This window comes from Pyrus communis, chromosome 9 (genome assembly GCF_041283825.1).
Source record: "Pyrus communis isolate YQ-2024b chromosome 9, ASM4128382v1, whole genome shotgun sequence".
NCBI lineage: Eukaryota > Viridiplantae > Streptophyta > Magnoliopsida > Rosales > Rosaceae > Pyrus > Pyrus communis.
Window position 1 is genome coordinate 27541145 of NC_142573.1, and position 24808 is coordinate 27565952.

The 24808-nt window shown below is 37.2% G+C and overlaps 1 protein-coding gene across 1 annotated transcript; it reads left to right on the forward strand.

Moving 5' to 3' along the window:
- Nucleotides 1-16525: 16525 nt before the first annotated feature.
- On the forward strand, nt 16526-20715 carry LOC137740774 (notchless protein homolog). Its single transcript, XM_088700727.1, has 6 exons — nt 16526-16625; nt 17109-17239; nt 17786-17985; nt 18394-18457; nt 19087-19197; nt 19824-20715. Exons 1-6 carry the CDS (start codon nt 16526-16528, stop codon nt 19956-19958), a joined length of 741 nt encoding a protein of 246 aa, XP_088556853.1. The 3' UTR covers nt 19959-20715.
- Nucleotides 20716-24808: the final 4093 nt, after the last annotated feature.

Genomic DNA, 24808 nt, shown 5'->3' on the forward strand with positions numbered 1-24808 from the left:
TGAATTTTGTTCAAAAGTTCTTGTTCTGACAATCCATCTATATTCCATTCATAGAGTTTGTTAGCAGAGACTGAAAATTGATTTTGAATATTTCGTTCTTCAAATTGAAGGTTAGGAGGAGTTGGCCTGGGATACCAGTTTTTTGTAAGAGAAGTAGGGTTGACCGGATGAGTACGAATACGTTTTAAATCAAGAGTTGGTTGAAGATCAATGTTTTGAAAAGCATTTTCAATATTTTGAATAGCAGAACTAGTTTCCGTGTCCTGAGAAGAATCTGGATCAGATGTGTTTTCTTCTTCGACAGAAACGTCATTGTTTTGCAAAACATTAACAACTTTCTCTTTTTTGAGCTCAGTGAGCATATGATCAATTTTTTGTAAAGTAGTCATAGATTTTAAAGCAGTGGAACTTGAAGCAGTATCAGTAAAATTTACTAAAGGTTTTTCTTTTTGAGAAGATTTTGGTTGAGAAAATTTGTCAATTTTTGTTTCAATTTTATCTAACTGTTTTCCAATGGTATGAAGACTTTGGTTTGTAAAATTATTCTATTCAATGACAGGTTTAAAACCAGAATCTTCTTTTGGAATTTTAAAAGGGGTTGCGGGGATGTTGGCATTACCAGTGGAAATCAAAATTGTTTCTTTGGGAGGATGACTGGAAGAAATCAAAGTTTTGTCTTCCTTAACCCAATTTTCTTTGGTAACAACCGTAACTTTATTTTTGGTTTCATAATGTTTTTCAATGAAATCAAAGAAAGATATTTCAAATTGGTATTGTTCTACAAAAGCTTCCCATTCAACATAAATGGCTAGTTTTTCTTCATCACAATACTTTTTTCGAAAAATATTTCTTCTGGGGATGTTTTCCTCAGAAGCGATGTCAGCTTTAAGCTTCATCCATCGGATTTTATGTGGTTTGTTTAAAACAAGTAATTGGTGATTCACCGATGTTGTTTCAAAATCAGAAGCAGTTGGAGAAGTGGGTTCTTCTTGGTTTGGAGGATGATAAATAGGATGTGTAACTTGTGAAGAAGTGTCGACAGACTTTAATTTGAGCAAATCATTGATTAAATCTTGTTGTGCAGCTTCCTGCTCTTTGAACTTTTTGTTTACTAACGATTTGACCAAATCTTGATCTCGACCCAGTCTATCGGTTGACGTGGATCCAGAAAATGATTGTCTGCTAGGAGTAAAGGATTTATGTGAATGTACTAATTCACAAGATTTTCTTGTTGGTCTATCAAAATTGATTTTTACAATGCCGTCAAAATATTGTTCAATGTTGTCAAGATTAACAAGACTGTTTTGGACGGAAACCGGCTTACTTTCATTAATTAAACACCAATCTGAAGGGAGTCTGATGTCTGACCACCTAATGGTTCTTGGTACTCTTATGTTTGCGCTTTCTTGGGTTGTTTGGATCAAAAGAGTGTGGTCACGAGGACTTTTGTTCAAAGCTTGAAAATTCATGTTTGTGTCAGTGACTTTGTAATAAATTCTAAAAATAAGTGTCAAAGGTTGTGTTCCTTCCAGAACTTGGTACCTGGAGGTTTTGATATTAAGAGTAAGAGCTTTTAAAACATGTGGATCTGAAAGACTTATTGTGAGATCGGGAAAACAATCAAAATGGATAGGTTCGTTGTAAAGACTAGATTCGATCATTCTTAGTATACTATCATTGAAATCAGTAAATCGAGCGTCGCGTAAACATAAAAGGATAGAAGTGTTAAGACCTTTTCGCGTTAATGGTTTAACTGCGATTTGAACTAAACCAATATGAAGATAGTTATGACCATTTTTGCGATGCGCTTTGATTTGTTCTGCAGAAAATAATTGACAAGTCTCATGTTCTTTGCTAAGAGCATAAGCCTTCTCAACTGTTTTGACGTGATGTTCGGATTTAAAAGAGGTCAAAGACCATTTTTTCTTGTACATATTTTGGGTTGAAACTTTTGGAATGTTCCAGTCAGAAAAATCAATACTTTCGTCTGTTTGAAAATCCAGTTTTTGTTCTTCATTGACAATGTCAGGTATAGTTCCTAAGTTGGATCTAGAGCTAGTGCTGGCTATTGAATTAGATCTAAATAATCTACTCATGATATGCACAAAACAAGTATACTATATGCAAGACTTAAAAGATTCACCTTCCTCGTATGTTTAGACTCTTCCCCCGCTCATGCCTCTCTTGGGACTTAATGTTTGGACCACGTCTTACTGTTTGGCTGGAAGAAAGAAGAACTGAGGACCGACGATTAAGAAATGCATATAAGATACAAGTATGTGAATAGCAATGAACAGATTAGATAGATGCTAATGCAATTACCAACCACTTGGCTCTGATACCAAATGGCTCTAATACCATTAGATAGATGCTAATGCTAATGAACAGATTATATATATATATATATATATATATATATAAATATAAAACAGCTAGCTGACGTCAGTTATCTTTTAAAGATTCAAACTACAAACTGCAGCTGCATTTGTTGGACCCCAACAAACGAGCTGGGTATTAGGCCAAGCTTGGGTAGCCCTATGATCCATTGGCCATGTTTTGGCGTGGTTGGCTGCATTGATTTTAAGCCTAGACTTCGAATGGAGGTGAATTTTGTCCTATCAAAACATATACCCTTAACTCTCTCCATTAGAGTGAGAAACTTTGTACTAGCCTCTCATCAAACTCTCTCAAACACCACAACCTCAAGATCTTAGAGGTGTCGAGAATTAGAGGACCTCTATTTTGAAGTCTCACGAAGAACCACAAATTGGAGAATCGGCCGACAAGGTTCAAGGAGGATCGAACCTACAACAAGTTTCAAAATCATGTTTACTCATGGCATTTTCTGATAAAATAATAGCAATGGAAAAAGTCATCCATTATAGTCATAACAGGGTGTTTCAAAATAACACAACAATTTTTTTACAGTGCTTCAAAAACACTATGGAAAAACTTAGCGAGTTCCTTTTTGTTTAAAGTAATGGATTGCGATATTTGATGTTTCGAACTTTAGTATTTCATGAAGCTTCTTCGTGTTTGACAACCACCTGCATGTGTCTTGCACGACTCTAAATAAGACATGGTGACTTGTGTACTGACATGTACGAATAGCAGCAAGTAATAAACATGGTATAATTGGTTGTTGAAAGTCGAGTCAAACTTAGATTGTTTCCGAGACTAAAAGAAACATTGACCCATGACAATTCTATCGTGCCTAAAAGCTTTAAAATAGGGCGGACGTCGATTTAGCCCAAAGCTTGGAATTTGGAAATCGGGTGGACGTCGTTTTGGCCAAAAGCTTGGAATTAAGTGGATTATTCCTTTCCTCTCATTAATCACAATTCATGTATATCTTATTAGTTATTTGAGCATGGATTTTAGGAAGTTGACACCTTTTTTATTCCTTATTTGCTCGTAATTAAACACATGTGAGAGTTTAGAAGTGGTTTAGGATATTTATTTTTACTTGTAAGTAATAGATTTCAGTTTCAAATTTCGCGAATAAACACGTGACGTGTTTCTCTAACAACGCTAAAAGCAAGTTTTTCTTTCAAATATAATTACTTTCAATTGTCATAAAGCATATCTAATCTAACAAATTTATTGTTTGAAAAAAAAGTTATCAAAAAAACACTTTTTGTTGTGCCACTCATGTTATAATAGGAGTATTTATTTATTAGACTATATATCCATGACACATCAACTTAGGGCCCAAAAGAGAAAACAAATAACTATAAGAAAAACCACCAACATAACTTATCGCTTTACCCTCAAGATTTATCCTGTTTATTTGCCACCCTGTAATTTAAAGTTTTGAGCTACTTTACTCCTTGTACCATCTAAATGCATATTGGTGTAAGAGATTCAACTTTACAAACATAGGGTCTCATGGCTCATGGCTTGTAACTTAGTTGGTTAAGAGATTCAATTTACATTTGATATCATAAGTTCGAATACCCTCTCTACAAGAGCAATGAATTATGAACAACTCAACTAATCTGCTGGTTGCAATATCACTTGTATAGGGCACACTACTTAACTATGAAATGGATTCATGAAAAAATCGCAGAAAAAACTTAGCGAGTTCCTTTATGTTGAACTTAATGGATTGCGATATTTGATGTTTCGAACTTTATTTCATGAAGCTCTTTCTTATTTGACAATCACCTGTGTGTGTTTTGTATGACTCTAAATAAAATATGGTGATTTGTCTTCTGATATATACATGTATCAACAAATAATAAACATTATAATTGGTTGTTGAAAGTCGAGTCAAATTTAGACTGTTTTCGTGTCTAAAAGAAACATTGACCGTGATATTCAATCGTGCCTAAAAGCTTGGAAGAAGGGTGGACGTTGTTTTAGCCAAAACCTTGGAATTAAGTGGATTATTCCTTTCCCCTCATTTATCACATTTCATGCATTTCTTATTTAGTTATTTGATCATGGATTTTGGGAAGTTAACAACTTTGTGATTCCTTAGTTGTTAGTAATTAAACGTATGCGAGAGTTTTAGAAGTGAACTGATTTTCATTCCTATGTTTTTATAAATGTATGGGACTCAAGAAATAAAATGAAATCAATTTATATTCCTTGTAAATAAACATGTTCTAAGGAAGAAGGATTCAAACTTGAGTCCAGAGAGTTAACACATCCATTGCTTGGTATATTTACACACACACACACGTCTCTAAAGTTTCAGTATGAGAATATTTTTGCTCACCACCCTCAAGTGATAGTGATGCTCACCCTTATTTATAACCGACAGATGAGTTTAAATTTCAAGATCTATAATAGATAGACACAAATCTCAAAATTCACACCCAATAATGTTAAATAGGTGCTTAGTATTATCACTACTTGAGGATAGTGAATAAAAATGCAGCCGTTTCATTGTTGTAGTTTATGCCGCATGGAAAATGGAGATATAGTGAAATAATAAAATATTAAGAAATGAGAGCCTCCTATTGTGACTCTAATGACAATCATCTAACATCTTTAGAACCAAATCAATTTCTTTCAACCTCAACACCTTAATGGGCCTGTAGGCCTGCATGAACTTTTCTTCTTTGTGCCTGGTGGGCCTTAAGAAGCCCCCAACTTATAGGCCTCAACTACTACGAAGCTTCTATGAAAATTGGGCCTAAAACATGTGTTAGGGATGGTGGACCGATTTAATTATATAATTTTGCATGCTTAAATCCATAGTTTACTAACTACACTAACTTACGGTTGATTTGGGGTTTCCAATTAATGCTACGGTTTGGTTTAGTAATGTTCATTTTTACTATGATAGATTTAAAGTTTAAATATCATGAATAAGCAAGCGACATGTGTTTCTCTAATGACTCTAAAAGCAGGTTTTTCTTCCAAATATAACCACTTTCAAATGTCATAAAGCATATATTTAGTTATCAAAAATTGGATGTTCCACTCATGTTATAGTAGAAGTATTTATTTATTAGACTATACTTAGTTCATGACATATCAAACTTAGGGCCCAAAAGAGAAAATAAATAACCATGACATATCAACTTAGGGCCCAAAAGAGAATAAAATAACTATAAGAAATCTTCCCAATCAAGCATAACTTATCGCTTTACCCCAAAATTTATCCCTTTTTTTTTGTCACCCCGCAATTTAACGTTTTCAGCTACTTTCCTCCTTGTACCATCTAAATGCATATTGGTGTAAGAGATTCAACTTATAGAGTTGAGGTCCACGACAAATATCTGGGGTCACCTGTGTTCATACAAAAGTAAAAAAAAGCGACATTTGCTTATGTGAAGGAAAAGGTGTGGAAAAAGTTGAATGGATGGAGAGGAGGATTATTAAGCAATGCGGGATGAGAAATACTAGTCAAGATCGTTGCCCAAGCACTGTCAGTGTACTCTCTATGCAGTGTTTCCTTCGTCCAAAATTTCTTTGTGAAGATTTAAATAAATTGGTTGCTCAGTTTTGGTGGCATGGCGATGTAGGGAGAAGGAAGGTTCACTGGACTAACTGGTAGACGCTTTGCAAGCCTAAATTTGAAGGCGGGTTGGCTTCAGGGACTTATATGCCTTTAATTTGCACTATTAGCTAAACAAGCTTGGAGATTCACTTCTAAGATTGATTCTCTTGCATATAGAGTGTTTAAGGCACGATACTTTCCAAATACAGATTTTTTGGATGCCGGTGTGACTACAAACACTTCTTATTGCTGGTGCAGCATTGCAGCAGCAAGGAAGGTGATCTCCAAAGGTGTGCGCTGGCAAGTCGGCGATGGGGCGTCGGTAAGGGTATGGAAAGATGGTTGGTTGCCTCGAGATAATTTCTTCAAGGTTATAAGTCTTATACCTGTGGGCTGGAGCAACGAGATTGTAAGAATATTGTTTAGATCAATATGTTATTAGGGTTACACACACACACACACACTCACACACACACACACACACACACACACACACACACACACACACACACACACACACATATATATAAGCATGTATATGCATGCATATGTAGATGAGTTATACTCGCATGCTTCTACACATATGTTAACAACCAATACCACAGTGATGTCGAGAACACTTACTTTTAGATGAAAACATGATGGAATGGAAGAGAGGGAAGTCTTCTACTCTCAGTATACGATATGTTCTTTGCCAAGGAATAGGGTTTGGTGTATATCAGAACTTAGAATATGAGAGCAGGGACATTCCCCTTTATATGTGATTTGATTATTCCATCTGTAAAACTTAAGAACACAGAGATTTCACTTCAGTTGCATACACCTTGAATGTGTAGGATGCATGTATTTATAACTACTTATAGATTACAATCAGGGTTTGAACTAACCCTACTTACACGGAAGTCCAAAATTCAAAAGATACAAACTAAAATCTACAAAGATTACAACCAATTTCAGTTAGAGGAATAATTCAAAAGGAAGTCATATAAACAAGGACATAAGACTCCTAAGCATAGCACGACTCTTCAAGAAGCATTGGTTACCACCAACGGTTGACTTCGTCGAACAGCCATCCGCAAGCTAACTAGGGGTGGAAGAACATGAAGCTTGGATACCAGCAACTTGAAGCGCAAGGATGACAGTCCTTTGGTAAACAGATCAACTAGCTGATCTTGAGAACAAATGTAATTGACTATTAATTTAGCACGAACAACCTTTTCCTGAACATAATGATAATCAACCTCAAGATGTTTTGTGTGCGAATGGAAGACAAGATTGGAGGCAAGTGCAATAGAAGAAACATTGTCACACCAAATCGTTGGTTGACTAAGATGCAAATGTAGATCCTTAAAAAGATATCGAAGCCACGATAACTCAGCTGCAGTATAAGCCAACTGTCTGTACTCAACCTCTGTACTAGACCTGGACATTGTCTTCTATTTCTTTAAACTCCAGGAAACAAGATTGGGACCCAAATAAATGCAGTAGCCACCCGTTGAATGTCTGGTATCTGGATTACCATCATAATCAACATTAGAAAACGCAGACAGCCTAACATTTCTAGGTTTGTAGAGAAGTCCATGAGTATGTGTGGCTTTCAAGTAACGAAGAATACGTTTGACAACCTTCCAATGAGCAAGTTTGGGTGCATGCATAAACTGGCATGCTTGATTAACTGAGTAGGATAAATCAGGACAAGTAATAGTAATGTACTGCAATGCTCCAACAACACTACTATAGTGTGCTGGATTTTGATATGCCTCACCATCATACGCATAGCTTCTGGCCATAGGAAACTGGAGTTGATATAAGCTTAGCTTTAGTGAACTTTGTGCGTGTGAGAAGATCCAAAGCATACTTGGACTGACTGAGATGCATGCAATTCCCAAAATACTTCACCTTAACACCCAAAAAATAGTGGAGTGGTCCCAAATCTTTCATGGAAAACAAGGTCAGTAGCTTGGTAATTAAATGTGCCATCTATCTTGGACTATTCCCAGTAAGTAGAATATCATCGACATAGATTAATAGGATGAGATACACACCTTTATGATTAAATACAAAGAGACTGTAATCACATGTTGATTATTGAAAGCTGAGTTGAAGCAAAAATTCTGAAAAACGTTGAAACCAAGCCCTAAGAGCTTACTTTAACCCGTAAATGGAACGCTGCAGTTTGCAAACATGGTGAGGAAACTGCTTGTTAACAAACCCTCCAGGTTGTCTCATGTATACTTCTTCACTTAAATATCCATGCAAAAATGCATTCTGCACACCAAGCTGTCGAACATGCCAATTTTTCAATACTGCAAGACTTAGAACAAGTCTTATGGTACTGTGTTTAACAACAGGACTGAAGGTCTCGATGTAATCCACATTAGGCTGTTAATGGAAACCATTCGCAACCAAACGTGCTTTATGTCTTTCAATGGTACCATCGACATTCCTCCTTATTTTGAACACCCACTTCTTGGGCAAAAGATTCATGTTTGACCGGTATGGAACCAAGCTCCATGTTCGACAACGTTGCAAGGCATTAAACTCTTGGACCATAACATGTCTCCATTCTGGATATTTGATTGCCTGAGTAAAACAAGTAGGCTCAACAAGAACATCATTAATAGCCACATGTATAGCATACTTAGGGTTTGGTTTGTGTATTCCCGACTTGGAATGTGTGGTCATGGAGTGTGGTGGTTCAATAGGAGTCACGTGAGGCACTAGCATGAGTTCTTGAATTACTGTAGCTTGCTCATTCAACACTGGAGAAGAACTTACAATAATAGGCTGTAAAGTCACATGGGTGTTGTCAGGTTAAATTGGTGAAGGAGTATGATTAGGTAGGGTCATATAGGTGTTGTCAGCTTGAATGGGTGAAGGTGTAGGATTACGTTGTGTCACATGTGTGGTGTCAGTTTGACTAGGTGAAGATGTAGGATTAGGTTGGGTCACTATTTGGTGTGGAATGGCAGATGTGGTTGAAATTTGTGGTGGAGGGATAATGAGTGTTTGTATGGGAGTAGGTATCGTGGTCAAAGAAGGAGGCATGTGTAAAGGAAAATTAAATAAGAGATCTGGTGAAGAAAAAGTACCTTGTGTTTGAACGCTTTCAGAAGAAGATGTGAGTCCTTGAAAAGGATAAAAGTCATCATTGAACAGGACATGGTGAGACAAATAAACTCTTCTTGTAGACAAAGCCATACATTTATAGGCTTGATGAGTCAATGAATAACCTAAGAAAACACATGATTTGGATTTTTGTTGAAGTTTATTTTTGTATAAGGCATCAACCATAGAAAACATTGACAACCAAAAATTTTTAGTGTATCATAGTTTGGTGGTTTATGAAATAACTTCTCATAAGGTGATTTGTTAGACAACACACAGGTTGGTAACCTATTTATCAAATCTGTTGCCGTACAACAAGCATCAAGCCAAATTTTAGTAGGCATGTATGACTGAGAAAACATCACAATACTGGTTTCAATAATGTGTCGGTGTTTACGCTCCGCAAGTCCATTTTGTTCTGGATGTTTAGGGCACGAAAATCTTTGAGAAATCCTATGAAGTGCTAAATTTTTTTGAAAGGCAATGCTTTTGTATTCACCACCTTCATCACATTAAAGGGCTTTTATTTTTAAATTGAACATATTTTCAAGTTTGGCCTTAAACTGGATAAATATTTCAAAGACTTGAGATTTATTTTTCATGGGAAAAATCCAGGAATATCTTGAGTAATCATCAATAAACAAGACATAATAACGAAAATCTTCATTGGAAATAATCGGAGAACACCAAACATCAAAATGTAAAAGCTGCAAAGGACAATTGGAAACAGACGCTGACACTTTGAAAGGCAACTTGGTGCTCTTTCCTAATGGACAAGACTGACAAAAGGTTACATTGGAGGTACCATGAACTGGAACCAATCTATTTGCAATTAAAAACTTTATTGTTGAACTGGCTGGAAGACCAAGACGGGCATGCCATTTTTGAACAGAAACTCGAACCCCTACAAAGACTTTAACTGGATTTAGAAGTTGTCCACCGCCACCTGAAAACGAGTATTAGCTGTTCTCACATCTCCTTCGGAAAAACGTCCTCCGAGTCTTGAGGTCCTTAACAAGAAAAAATGTGGGAAGATTAATAAATAACAATCATTGTCTAATGTAAACTTGTGGGCAGAAATGATGCTAGTTGAGGCTTTAGGGCAGTGTAGGATGTCTTGTAAATTAAATGAGCAAGCATCAGTATTAATTTTATTAGAACCATAATGTGCAATCAAAATATCAGAGTCTTTACCTACACCACCAACGCCATCATTACCATTATACTCCTTCTGGTTTACCAGGTTTTGCAGATTCAGAGTGATGTGCGCATTGGCTCCTGTGTCTAGTAACCAATTTCCATTTTGTTGTTTGTTGAGAGTAATAGGAGATGATACCATTGCAGAGAGACGCTTGGCAGGAATGCAGCCCTCAAAAGCAGCGTTCATTCTCTGATAGCAATCCAGAGCCAGATGACCAGGTTTGCCACATATCTGGCAGACAATGTGCTTACCAGTGGACGCACATCGTTCCCCATTTCTAGAAGCATAGCGCTGATTGTTGTTTTTACGAGGGTTGAAGCCTCGTTGATTTGACGTTCCACCACGATTGGAGGGAGAAACATTACGCCCAACACCACGATCGCGACCTCCACCTCTTCCTCTTGCAGCAACAAAGGCCGTAACAGAAGCTTGCTCCACCACATGAGCAGCATGCCCTAGCATTCTTCCTTTAGTGGTCAACAATAGCGCTTCAAGAGTCGAATACATGATACGTGTATCACGAGCTTGAGCAGCACTGACTGTCATCTCGAAAGCTGGTCCAAGATTGTTCAACACAATCTGTACTAATTCATCGTCACTCACAGGTTGCCTAGCTAGGGCAAGATTCTCAGCAATCACATTTATGCGATCCAAATTATCTGTTACCGAAAGATCACCCTTCTTTGTCTGCAGTAATTCATTCCTCAAAAATAAAATCCTATTTTGTGAAGAAGAAGCATACCGTTGCTCGAGCACTTCCCAGGTTGCTTTAGCACTTCTCTTGCTGGCCATAACAGACAAAACCGATGCAGTAAGTGAGCCATTGATCCAACTTAGGATCATTTGATCCTGCTACATCCAGGAGATGTAGGCTGGATTAACAGTTGCCTCACCAGGCATTTGCTTCGGGGGACACACCAGAGTGCTATCAACATACCTCATTAAATCTCGACTGTTGAGAATAGGAAGGATTTGGGCCAACCACAATAGGTAGTTGGTCCTGTCTAGCTTAATGTTTACCACAGTAGTCATGGAGGAAAAAGGATGGGTGAGATTGTTTGGGGAAACGTGATTGAATGGTTGAGAAGAAGAACTATTGTTTTCAGCCATTGGAAGCGAGGAAAAAAAAAAAAAACAAGGTTCATTGTCGTTAGACGGTAAGGCTTAATACCATGTAAACTTAAGAACACAGAGATTTCACTTCAGTTGCATACACCTTGAATACGTGGGATGCATGTATTTATAACCACTTACAGACTACAATCAGGGTTTGAATTAACCCTACTTACATAGAAGTTCAAAATTCAAAAGGTACAAACTAAAATCAACAAAGATTACAACTGGTTTCAGTTAGAGGAATAATTCAAAAGGAATTCCTATAAACAAGGAGATAAGACTCCTAAGCACAACACGACTCTTCAAGAAGCGTTGGTTACCACCAACGGTTGACTTCGTCTAACACCATCGTGTTCTATTATTGGAAGGAATATCAATATAATCACAACCATATCAATATATTATCATGATATCAATCTATGTTTACCGTAATAGGGTTTTGCCATAAGTTAGTTGCATTAGGGTTTAAGATTTCACGATTCTTACTCTATTAGGGCTATTACAAGATTACTTGTCAATCAAGCAATCTCAAGAAAATCTCGTTGACATTCACAATATAATCTCCCTGATTACTCAACGAGATCCTACAGAGACTACAATGAACTAATTTTTCATGAAGAATCAATGGTCATGGGATAATCAATTAGTAGAACAAATTTTCTGTCCAGAGGAGGTTGCACTTCTGCTAAGTATTATGTTAAGTGTCTGTAATGTGAATGACAAACTTGTATGGCATTGGGAAAAGAATGGCAAGTTCTCAATTATGAGTGCCTATCATATAGCAAGGAAAGATTGTGAAATCATGGGGATTACAGTGGAGTCCATAGGTGTGCAGGAGGGAGACCTGGTATTATGGAAGAAGCTCTGGAGTGCATGTGTGCCACCAAAGGTGAAAATATGTGTGTGGAGGGGTTGCTTGGACGTGCTACCCACACGCCGAAAGCTTAAATGACGAAGAATCATCAATGAGGAGGAATGTTTGGTGTGTGGAAGACACTCGGAGTTAGTCGAACATGTCGTCAGGGATTGCCCTTTAGTAGCTGCAGTTTGGTTTGCAGTCCTGGGCCTACATGTGCATCAAGTTCATGAACTTAATTTGAAGGCATGGGTGTCACAGACGGCCTTGACCCTCCCCTCTCGTGTTGGAGCTTGTAGAAGGCACGGAACGACCTGATATAGAGAGGAGTTAAGAGTGCACCAAGGGAGGTGGGGCTGCGAGTAGAGGAATGGATGGTTGCTTTCCAGCAGTTTCATAAACAACCAAAGGTATCACGGTCTTCTAACCGATAAAAATGGAGTCCTCCACCCTTGGAGTTATTAAAGTGTAATTTCGATGGCTTGGTAAAAAAATTCAAGCAGGGGTGGTGTTGGAGTCGTCATTTGGGATCACAGTGGAAATTTTTTAGTTGGGCTCTCGGCTTCTGTTGATCACGCTACATCTCCTCTTCAGATGGAATTTTTGGCAGCTGGAAGGGCTGTATTGTTCGTGTTGGAACTATTTCCATATGGGAGGCCTTTTTGTTTTGAAAGAGATTCTGCAATAGCTTTGGCAGCTATGCAATGTCGAGGTGTAGATACATTAAACATGGGGCCTTTAATTAATGACATCATCATTTTCTAGGTTCCCTTCATCAGACAATGTTACTGCATGTTCGTCGGGGTGCAAATCAAGTAGCGGATAAACTCATGCGTGTTGGACTTGGATGTGTGGCTGAGATGCTTTGGTGTGGATACCCACCAATTTTAGTCCAAGATGCTTCAACTAAGGGTGTTACTTAATTAATTTGTGATGATTGTATTGTATGGAGGATGGTTATATTGTTAATTATGCAGAACACTCTTTTCCCTTTGTCTGGATTGAAATTCTCGGCGAGGTTTTACTGAAGTCCACAGTGCACCCCATCCTCCATATTGATGTACATATTTGCCTTATTTCAATAAAAATTGTACTTCTCTCTAAAATTAAAAAAAAAATTAAAAATAAAAAACTTTACAAACATAGGGCCTCGTAAAAAAATTCCTGAAAATGGCTTGTAATAAGAGATTAAATTTACATCAGATATTGAGTTCGAATACCCTCTCTTCAATATAATTTTTATAAATAATAATAATAAAAAAAAATCATACTGTTGGGTGTAGGAGCAATGAATTATGAACAACCCAGCTAATTTGTTGGTTGGAGGAGTCGAACTCAAGACACCGACGTGAAACCAATAAGCCGCTATCACCGATGCATCTGACGAACCCTAATCCCTAAAACCCTAAACCCCTCGCCCCCAATTTCTGAACTCGCAGAACCGATAGCTATATATAGTCCCCAAAATCTCAACTTTTACAAAGGAACGATTCTCCAACTTGGACATTTCATCAGCAATGGCCATGGAGCTGGAAGAAGCAGAGAGGAAGACTGTTGTGCCTTCTGACGGACCCAGATGGGACTCCATTAGGAAGCTCCGTCTACCTTCCTCTGAACACTGAGCCGCAACACCTTCAACAAATCGTCAATCAGCTTCTTAAAAATGTATAATCATTTTTTACTACTTTACAAATTTTGCATCGTGCTGTTGATTTTTTGTACTTCCCCTCATTAAAGTTGCAGAATTTCAATTTGTAATTTAAATTTTGTATCAAAAACTGAAGAAGCATGTCTCTTGGGCTGATGGGATTGTAGCAATTTACGTTTTGATCGCAAAAATATAATTTTGTATGGTACGAATAGTTGAACACAACTAACAATAGTGGGTGCTGACTTTTGAAATTTACAAAATTTTCGTGGGCGTTATTATATATAAATTTGAATCTTTGAATCCCTGTATGAGTCTATATTTTTCCAAATTTAGTATATTTTAGCAAGAAGTGATTTGTGACATTTTTTTGGATCCTGCTTCATGTGTTGTGGTTTTCCATGCTCATACAAGTAATGAAGTCTGTGTTTCGGGTTCGTTCAGGAGGAGAGGGTACCTTATGCTTTCTATATACAAGATCAGGAACTTCTTGAGTCACTTGGAAAATATGCAGGGAAGAAGAAAAGTGAGTTAGATATTGGAAAATTTTTTAGTCAGCATTTCAGCTGCCATGATTGTGTATATCTTAAACAACGGCAACTGAAAGATTTTGGGGCCGCTTTTTCATTTGATACTCTTTTCTGGTGAAAAACCCTGCCAATTTATGTGGAGAAGGTACTCAACATAGTTTATCAACCACAAGCTGTTTTCCGAATTCGTCCCATTCATCGTTGCTCGGCAACAATTGCTGGTAATTTATGCTATCAACCTTTTCTGGATTGGCTCACAGAATGCCAATTTTGGCTACTACTATGCCGTTGAGAATATAATTTTGTTTATTATTGTATCAAAGCTATGTTTTGTCACTATAGGTCACACAGAAGCTGTACTCTCAGTTGCTTTTTGTCCTTGATAGGATTAAAAGCACACCACAATGTAGCACACAAATGTCCTATTAATTTTCCTTATTAACAATAAGATTTGCCAATTGTAGCATATGAAAATAAGGGTCTTTCCCACATAAGATTGTTTTATCTAACTACTTAAAATATCACAAAAACTGGGCTGCTGTCCTTACTGGCCAGCCACTGAAATATAATTATTAGACCGACTTACACTTATCTAAAGTCTACGAAATTTTATATGAAAACACTAGACACACAGAGCTACACTTATACAAATTTTTGGGATTTTTCGATTTGATTTGCTATTTAAATTAAATCAAACAAAAACAGGACAAAAACAGATTTTAAGTAGTTCGCAAATTAAGAAAAACAAATTAGGGGAATTGCTATCCACCACCAAATAATCATACAAACATGTTATGTTTCATTCAAATTCCTTTTATATTCGGATGAAGATGCTCAAGTTGGCTCAATGTTAGAACTCAACCTATTACTCTTTCTTATGTGGTATGTTAAGAGAATGACGTTTTCAACTTAACTTAGTCCCTAGCATGCAATCTAGAATGGCGTGTTCATAGATTTAACAATTAGAAATCATTAAGAATGAAAAGAGTTTGAGTCATCACAAGGCATCGTAAGTACTGGTGTTGTCTTACTTATCCTAGAAATTGATTCACATGTTAATCGCAATTAACAAGTACTACTCGAGAACATATGTAGGTCCTCATTCGATAAGGGCAGACACACACATATTCATAGCATTAGAATCCTAGATATGCTTACTAAGTATGCATCCGTAGAAAACACATAAAGAATTCATCAATGAGACAAGTAGTGAACCAATTTTCATTCATTCATAAAAGTAATTCAAACGAAATGTCATAACAAACTTGCAATCATATTCGGGGCTTCAAAACAGCCCCTAACTACTAAAAATTAGTTACACATAATTCTCAAATTAAACAAAAAGAAAGACATGAGTTTGAGAAGATAAAACCGAAAGAAGAGAATGCCAAGATTTCCTCCTTCCTTTCCTTCCTTCCCCAATGCAGTGGCCTTCTTTTTTATCTTTTTTTTTCACCTTTTTTACCACTCTTTGCCGCTGCAACCTGCAGCCCTTTTCTTCTTTTCTGCTGCCACAGTTTTTTCTCCATAACTCACCCCACTAACAGCCATTTAGTGATGACAATAAGTGAGAGGAAATGCTAAAACAATTGTAACTCTTTGGGCAGCCTTTATGCCCATTACTCCCACTTAATTTTCCATTTCCTCTGATATTTGAATAGGTATCAGCTGGCTTGTTCTTGGCTGCATCAGTTTTGGCTACTAATTTTATTGGATTTATTGCTTTCAATGCTTTCTTGTCAGTTACAAACTGCTCAGCCTCTTGGGAACCTTTCAGTGTTAAAACGGCCATAACTTATTCTAGAAAAATGATATTAACAATCCGTGAAATGCTCCAGAAAATAGACATCCGTAGCTTTCCAAGCATATAAGGCTCATTCTCTAATTCATTCTGAGCTGTCCGCAACTTGCTTCCAAAGTCAGCTGACCTGCACAGGCAGTTTTGACGAATTTGTTACTTAAAATTTGACTTGTGTTATTTTTCTTTTCTTTACTTGACAAATCCTACAAAACACAAAAACAAAGTAAATAACTCAAAAATATAAGGAACTAACTAAGAAAAGACAAGTGAATTTGATATAAAATATATATAAATATAAGCTTATCAGTCCTGATGGCCAACAGTTGGCTAGCGGTTCGGGTGATACAACTGTCCGACTATGGGACCTTAATACTCAGACGCCATTGCACACATGTACAGGTTCAGAGTCGAAGTTTTATTTCACATTCCTAGTTTTTATACCTTTTGAACATTACATCATGTTTGTACACTATGAAAACTTTGAAAAGTAATATGAAACAGCGAATAAAATTTGCATATAAAAAAAAAAAAAAAAAAAAAGGAAAAGGAATTACAGATGATTTGGATATCGGAGAACACTTTTCTGGATTACAGTAGGGATTAGGGATTGATAATGCAATTACTTATTGTTAGGCTTTGTCACATAGACTGTAGTTCATATCCTTGCTGTGGTGCGCTGCATACTTAGTGAGAATAAAGTTCTTTCAATTTTTTTTTTCTTTTAAATCTTGTTTCACTTGACGGTTCACATTAGATTAAAGTTTATTACATTTTATGAGTTATAAGTTTCAAACTTTTTTCCCATAAAAATAACAAATTATAAGTTAAGAGGGTAGTCATTCTCATAACTTGTCGTTCTATTACTTGCACTAACAGTGGACCTTGTTTTATTAAGGATATAAGAATTGGGTCCTATCTATTGCATGGTCACCTGATGATGGTAAGCATCTTGTTAGTGGCAGCAAGTCTGGAGAACTTCAATGTTGGGATCCACAGACAGGGAAGCCATCAGGCAATCCGCTTGTTGTATGTCTCTATGCTTCAATCGCTGATCATTATAAACTTCTCTGTTGTTTGTTTCACATTGTAATCTGTTGCTTGTGATGCATATACGGAGAAACTCTTCTACATTCAGGAACTTGCTATACTTTAATGCTCAAAAGCTGAACTAACAGGAATACATGCCTTCTCTTTTTCTCTGTGCATGTTATAAAGTAATGAGTTCCAATTCCCATAAAGAGTGAAGCAAAGATTGCCAGTATTGTAATTTGTAATTAATGGTTTTATGTGTCATGAATTTTGACATCTTCATAACATGAAAGTTGACATCTTCTGCCTTGGGTTTGGATGTGGAAATTTACTATTTGAAATTTAGATTAAATCAACATATAAGGTTGTCTGTATGCCCATTTAGGTTCCATCAAGATGATGCCATGATGACAACTATATGAGAACAACTAAATAAAGAAGAGGGTTCCTGAAAATTGCCTTTTCGTTGACAATCCCTTACTGGGAAGTATGTGTTTTCTATGATAATTGTTTGATGAAAGTATTATTTTATTCATTTGTTAGGGCCACAAGAAATGGATTACTGGAATTTCTTGGGAACCAGTCCACCTTAGCGCTCTGTGTCGACGCTTTGTAAGTGCTAGCAAGGATGGTGATGCACGCATATGGGATGTTACATTGAGGAAATCTGTTATATGTCTTAGTGGTCACACCCTTGCAGTAACTTGTGTAAAATGGGGTGGAGATGGTGTCATTTATACAGGGTATATTATTTTTCCTATTTCTTTCAATAAAACTAAATGAAATATTTTTTAGTTATGTTCAACATGTTTATACGAATTGTATGGACTTTTTGGATAATAATGATGTTCATCAATTTAAATGTTTCCACTTACACATACATCCATTTACACCTTGTTCCCTTGTGTTGTAAGAAGACCTTGAATTTTCTTATAGATCTTGTCAATAGCCTTTCTCTAAACCCCTGCTACTTAGAAACAAAAGAAAACTGATTGGATGACCTTGAAAAGATTATTGACATTCTTTATTTGAAAAGAATTGTCGGCCAAGACTTCTGAGACGACAATACAAGTAGCTCTTATATGTTCGATATTATTGAGCTGAAGTTGGCTACAGATTTATAACAACTATCTCTATCTTAACTGTTACAGCTCCCAGGATTGTACTATCAAAGTATGGGAGACCACTCAAGGAAAACTAATTCGTGAACTGAAGGTAGGTATTACATCTAGAGGTCGTGCTAGTCTGGAATCTCTTTTTTTTGCATCATTGCTCATTCCCTTTGTAAATATGTAATTTAGTTATTGACATTGAGATCACCTCATTTATTTTCCTCTCCAGTCAGTTGTTTGGTGTAGTCTCATGTCATAGTTTTCTTTTAAATTGTTGTTTATTGTCCATACCCTATAACTTATTTCTATATGCTTTATTGTTATGTGTGGATGTGTTAATTTCGTAGATGTTTTAAATACTGATAAGTGCTTCTTGACTTAAATATAGTGGTTTTCTTTTGCGGATTTTAACTCCATCTCATCTTTCAGGCCTTTCTTTGTGAGGGCATACAGACTATTCGTATTCCTTATTTTGTTTATCAATGGTTTTCTGGATTTCTTACAGTGTGCGTCTTTTTTATTAGTAATTTGAATTTCAAATTCTAGCTTATAATTTGGTAATTCAATTGTTCTGTTGTTCGTTATACCCTTTAAGTCACTGATGGTTAGTAATATGCTTATTTGTCTAATTTAATATGCCATGTCCATGGAATGGTGCTTGTTGACGCTCTTGCATCTTAATATCTGTATTTTACATTTCATGACCTTTGATATTTTGTATGGTTTGTTTAGGGTCATGGTCATTGGGTTAACTCTCTTACATTGAGAACTGAATATGTTCTTCGTACTGGAGCATTTGATCACACTGGCAAGCAATATTTGTCTCCAGAGGAAATGAAGAAGGTAATTGTTTATCATCTGCTTTGGTTGTTGCATTAATCTTGTTTGGTTTGATATTGTTTATTTTGTTCAGGTCTCATATGTTTCATTTATAACGAGTAATGTGGTTTTATTTTTTTCATAGCGATACTTTAGTATCAAAAGAGAACAAATTCGGTACCCCTTTCACCAATTTTAAGGATTCAGGCCTGCCACCCAGGCATTTGTTTTTATCTTTAACATTAATGTTGGGGAGGACAAGATCTGTTTTCTTTGAGAAATGTTTCCTTTGAATCTCTGTTATTGCATTCTTTTTCAATTGGGAACTGCAAAGTCTTGACCTTTGATTGAACAATCTTATGGTGGAATACTCATTTTGAAGAAGTGTATACTATGGATTTTACGGTGCTGATTCTTTCAGAACTCACTAAAGCTTGAAGACAGATTTTTTGAAGCTTTTCTTTTGAGAGTTTTAATAACATTGATTGCCACATGTCAGTGTTGTCATTAGGTTACTGTTAGCTGACTAAAAGTGATAACCTCTCCTGATATATGCTCTCTCTCTCTCTCTCTCTCTCTCTCTCTCTCTCTCTCTCCACCACTATTCCCCATCCATGAAACTAATTATATTTTCAATTTCTGAGATATAGGCAGCTTTGGAAAGATATAACAAAATGAAAGGCAATGCCCCTGAAAGATTGGTTTCTGGATTTGATGATTTTACAATGTTTCTATGGGAACCTAAAACTCGCATGACAGGTCACCAACAGGTAAAATATTTTTGAATGCTATGCTCGGTTGTTAACTGTAGTCCAAGTACCTGATAATTTTTGTTTGGATTGCAATGCTACCTTAATTTTTCAATTTGTGTTTCTGTGTCAATGTGCTTATGAGTTATGACTTAAAATAATCTTGTTTGTCAGCTTACCTGAGTTTTTTTCGTTAATGAAGGCTTACTTAAGTTTCATTCCTCTTTTTGGGGTGTCAAATTTTAGCTTTAGGCGTGGTCTGACAGTTACATCTTCTTTGTTTGTAAATCATAATGGTCCATCCTCCTAACTCTCCTGTGGTGAGTTACTACACAATCGTTGAGAGTTAGCTACTCGGGCCATGAATTTAGGATTCCATCCTTTGAAAAGATTTCAATGATGAACCGTCAACTTTTAATCTCCTGAGAAGAACGTTATCTTTGATGCTCGCTTATTCAGTGCTTCATCCCAGTTCCCATTCCACACTCGTAAAGTTGAGTCTTTTTAAACTGCGTTTTACGTGAATTTAGTTGGTTAAATGAAAGGCAAATCTTACATTGTTTTAGAGCATTTCCTGCAGGGTCTGCAGCTATCTATACATTATTATGCTTTAAAATTCAAGCCAGTTGTGAGAGCTTTTTTATTGGTCAAATTGTGAGAGCTTGTTTGGTAACATATTTCTAGTTTTTTTTTTGGGCAAACATATTTTTCATTATTATGGAACACGAAGCTATTTTCTGAGGAACCAAACATGCAATTTCTTTTATTCCTCACCGCCTCTTACTACAACTAAAAAAAAGGTCATGCCAATCAACAGACTATTGCTTTCAGTTCTGCAAGTTAATTCGGATCAATTTTCCAATTTTCATCTTTCAGTCAGATGTTTTATTTCATAGTGGATGAAATGATGCAATTTTGAGTCGCCAAAATATGCACAATGCATCTACGTTGCAGCACAAGCCTTAAACTTAGAGCTATAATTACTGTAGTTGGAGGTTTTTTTTCATTTAAGCTTTATAATGGATCTATGAAAATGTTTTCTTGGTATCAGCTTGTAAACCACGTCTGCTTTTCACCTGATGGCCAATGGATAGCAAGTACCTCATTTGATAGGTCTGTCAAGTTATGGAACGGTACTACTGGAAAATTTGTTGCAGCTTTCTGAGGCCATGTTGGACCTTGTTGGTATTTGACAGTTTACTAACTCAATACCAAAATATGTGGGTGATAAGTTTACAAACTCTATCACACCTCTTTCACTTTGCACTCTCAAATAAAATTGGACAAAGAAAGAAATAGAGAAAGGAGGGAAGCAACAAGCTTTGGCAAAACACTTGGACTTTGATATATGAAAAAGGTTTACAAACTATTGGAATAAGAAAGCTTACAAGCTTCTTCACAATTGGAAGTGGGATTTTGGATGGGATGATTTACAATGCTTGAGAACTTGGGTATTTATAGCAAACCAAATGATTAAACTAAGATTATTTATTACCACACAAAACACATTAAATGCACCTAATAATTTTTATTCAACCATACCTAACATTGCCTAACTTTCCATGCCTAACTTTGACATTGATTTTCAACAATAGCTAGTAGCAACCTTTTTTTGATTTGAATTTCCAACACACCTCCTCAAATCAAAACGCCTTCATTCCTAGCATTTCACGCAGTAGCCGGAATGTTTCAATTGGCAATGGCTTTGTGAAGATGTCTGCCACTTGTTCCTTGGTGTGACAGTAGACAAGTTCAATTGTCTTTTGCTTCACATGGTCCCTTAGAAAATGGAACCTGGTATCAATGTGCTTGCTCCTTCCATGTTGAACAGGATTCTTTGCAAGTTTGATTGCAGACACGTTATCTACGTGAATCACAGTCGATTCCACTTGTGGATGACACACTGACTTCAACAGATTTCTTAACCAAATTGCCTCACACACGGTTGAGGCTACAGCAACATACTCGGCTTCACATGATGACAAAGCAACAATTGATTGCTTCTTTGAAGTCCATGAGAAAGCTGTTGATCCTAGAAAAAACACATAGCCAGTTGTGCTTTTCCTTTCATCTTGGTCACCTCCCCAATCACTATCTGAATAACCAAATAATTTTGCATCTTCACCAAAATTATAAAATAGACCATAGTTTAGAGTACCTCTTATGTACCTCAAAATTCTCTTGGCGGCCAGCCAATGAGACTCCCTTGGTGTTTCCATGTATCGACTCACGAGTCCAACACCATAAACTATATCAGGTCTTGTGATTGTAAGGTACCTTAGGCTTCCAACGAGGCTTTTGTACACTGTTGAGTTTACAAACTCACCCTCTCCTCCTTTGGACAGCTTCAATCCAGTTGCGACTGGGGTATTGGCAGTGTTGCACTTGTCCATATTGAACTTCTTCAATATGTCTCTCATGTACCTTTGTTGAGAGATGTAGATACCATCACTTTCTTGCTTCACTTCTATGCCAAGAAAGTATGACATTAATCCATTGTCAGTCATCTCGAATTCACTGAACATGGATTGCTTGAACTCATGGAACATTGCCTCATTGTTTCCTGTAAACAATAAATCATCTACATAGAGACAAATAATTAAGAACTCCCCTTTTTCACCATTCTTCATGTAAACTGAATGCTCGTATGGACATTTCTGAAATCCATTTTGGTGAAGGTAGTTGTCGATCCTTGAGTTCCAAGCTCGTGGTGCTTGCTTGAGGCCGTACAAAGCCTTCTTCAAACGATACACCTTATCTTCTTCTCCTTGTACTTGGAAGCCTTCCGGTTGTTCCACGTACACTTCTTCCTCAAGTACTCCATTAAGGAAGGCTGACTTGACATCTAGTTGATAAATTTTCCATTTATGATGTGCGGCAAGAGAGATTAGCAATCTTACCGTGTCAAGTCTCGCAACTGGAGCATAGACTTCATCATAGTCCACTCCATACTTCTGTTTGTAGCCCTTTGCTACAAGCCTTGATTTGTATCGATCCACACTCCCATCTGCAGTGCGTTTGATCTTGTAAACCCACTTGACACCAATAGCCTTCTGATTTGGTGGGAGCTTTGTCAGCTCCCAAGTGTCATTCTTCTCGATGGCATGGATCTCTTCTTCCATGGCTTTCTTCCAACAATCTTCTTCCACAGCTTCATTGAATGAGAAAGGCTCGTGGTCTGCATACAAGCAGAAAAGGTTGGTTTCTTCTTCTTCTTCTTGTCCATAAATCTTTGTGAGACTCCTTAACCTCATTGGAGTTGAGGAGCTGCTTTCCTCACTAGATGTAGGACCACTCCTTGCAATTCTGTGCACTGGAGTTGTTGTGATTGTTTGAGCAGGCTGTTGCTCAATCGGTGGTACAACTTCTGGTTCTTCAAAATCAGTGGAGACGATCTTCTCTTTACTGACTTCTTTGTTGTTCCACGTCCATGTCTCTTCCTCACTGAAGATGACATCTCTACTAACCACTAGTTTGCCAGTTAGTGGGTTGTAGAGCTTGTATGCCTTGGACTCTTCACTATAGCCCACAAACACACACTTCTCACTTCTATCATCAAGTTTCCTCCTCTTGGCTTCTGGAACTTGAGCATATGCAACACACCCAAAAATTCTTAGGTGTGTAACATTCGGCTTGTATCCACTCCAAGCCTCTTGTGGTGTCATCCTCTTGACACTCTTTGTTGGACATCGATTCAACAAATAAATCGAACAAGCTACAGCTTCTGCCCATAACTCTTTTGGCAAATTCTTCTCCTTAAGCATGAACCTTGTCATGTCAAGGATGGTTTGATTCTTTCTTTCGGCTATCCCATTTTGCTGTGGGGTATAGGCAGCAGTAAGTTGATGCCTAATTCCTTGCTACTTGCAGTATGCTTGGAAAGCATTGGAGGTGTACTCTCCACCTCTATCTGATCTCACAGCCACAAGCTTGTGGTTACTTTCTGCCTCTGTGAGTGCCTTGAACTCCTTGAAAATTTTTAGGGCAGCTGACTTCTCCTTGAGAAAATAGACCCAAGTCTTTCTACTGAAATCATCAATGAAGGTAATAAAATACCTATTACCTCCATAAGACATGGGATCCAATGGACCACATATATCTGTGTGCACCAACTATAGTGGTGCCTTTGCTCTCCATGTATCACCAACAGGGAACGATAGTCGTGCTTGCTTGCCAAGCACACAACCTTCACATACTTGGCGTGTGGCTTCAATCTGGGGTAGACCACGAACCATTCCTCCACTTGACAGCAACTTTAGGCCATTGAAATTAAGATGGCCAAATCGAAGATGTCATTTCCATGACTCATCTTCCATTACACCGATGTTGCAGCTTCCAATCTTTGTGTTCAAATTCAACGGAAACATCCGGTTCTTTGACATTCGAACACGTGCAATAAGCTTTCTCCTTGCATTCCTGAGAGTGAGAAGCATGTTCTCCATATGTATAATGTACCCTTTCTGGAGCAGTTGACCAATGCTCAGAATGTTGCTCTTCATACCTGGTATGTAGTAGGTATCGGAGATGTATTTTTCTCTTCCATCCTTCTGGATGATCTTGATCTTCCCTTTGCCTTCAACTGGCAACTTTGAGGAGTCACCAAGACTTACAGATCCATAGGCCCCTTCTTTGAGTTCGGCAAAAAACTCCTTCTTTCCACACATGTGATTGCTTGCACCAGAGTCCAAATACCAAACATCTTGTTGGCTACTGGAATCATGGTGTGCTAGTAAGACTGTAAGTTCTTCATCAGTATTTCCACTTGATTCTGCCATGTTGACATGCTCACCATTTTTATGTGAACATTCATTGGCATAATGTCCATATTGCTTACAGTTGTGACACTGGATATGCGCCTTTCCTCGAGGAGATCTCCACTCCTGAGA

Bases quoted from the DNA above. Each gene is read 5' to 3' on its own strand.
- LOC137740774 (XM_088700727.1), top strand. From the start codon at position 16,526: ATGGCCAACAGTTGGCTAGCGGTTCGGGTGATACAACTGTCCGACTAT. The intron at 17,240-17,785 runs GTATGTCTCTAT...TTCATTTGTTAG, and splicing joins CATCAGGCAATCCGCTTGTT to GGCCACAAGAAATGGATTAC. The intron at 17,986-18,393 runs GTATATTATTTT...TAACTGTTACAG, and splicing joins GATGGTGTCATTTATACAGG to CTCCCAGGATTGTACTATCA.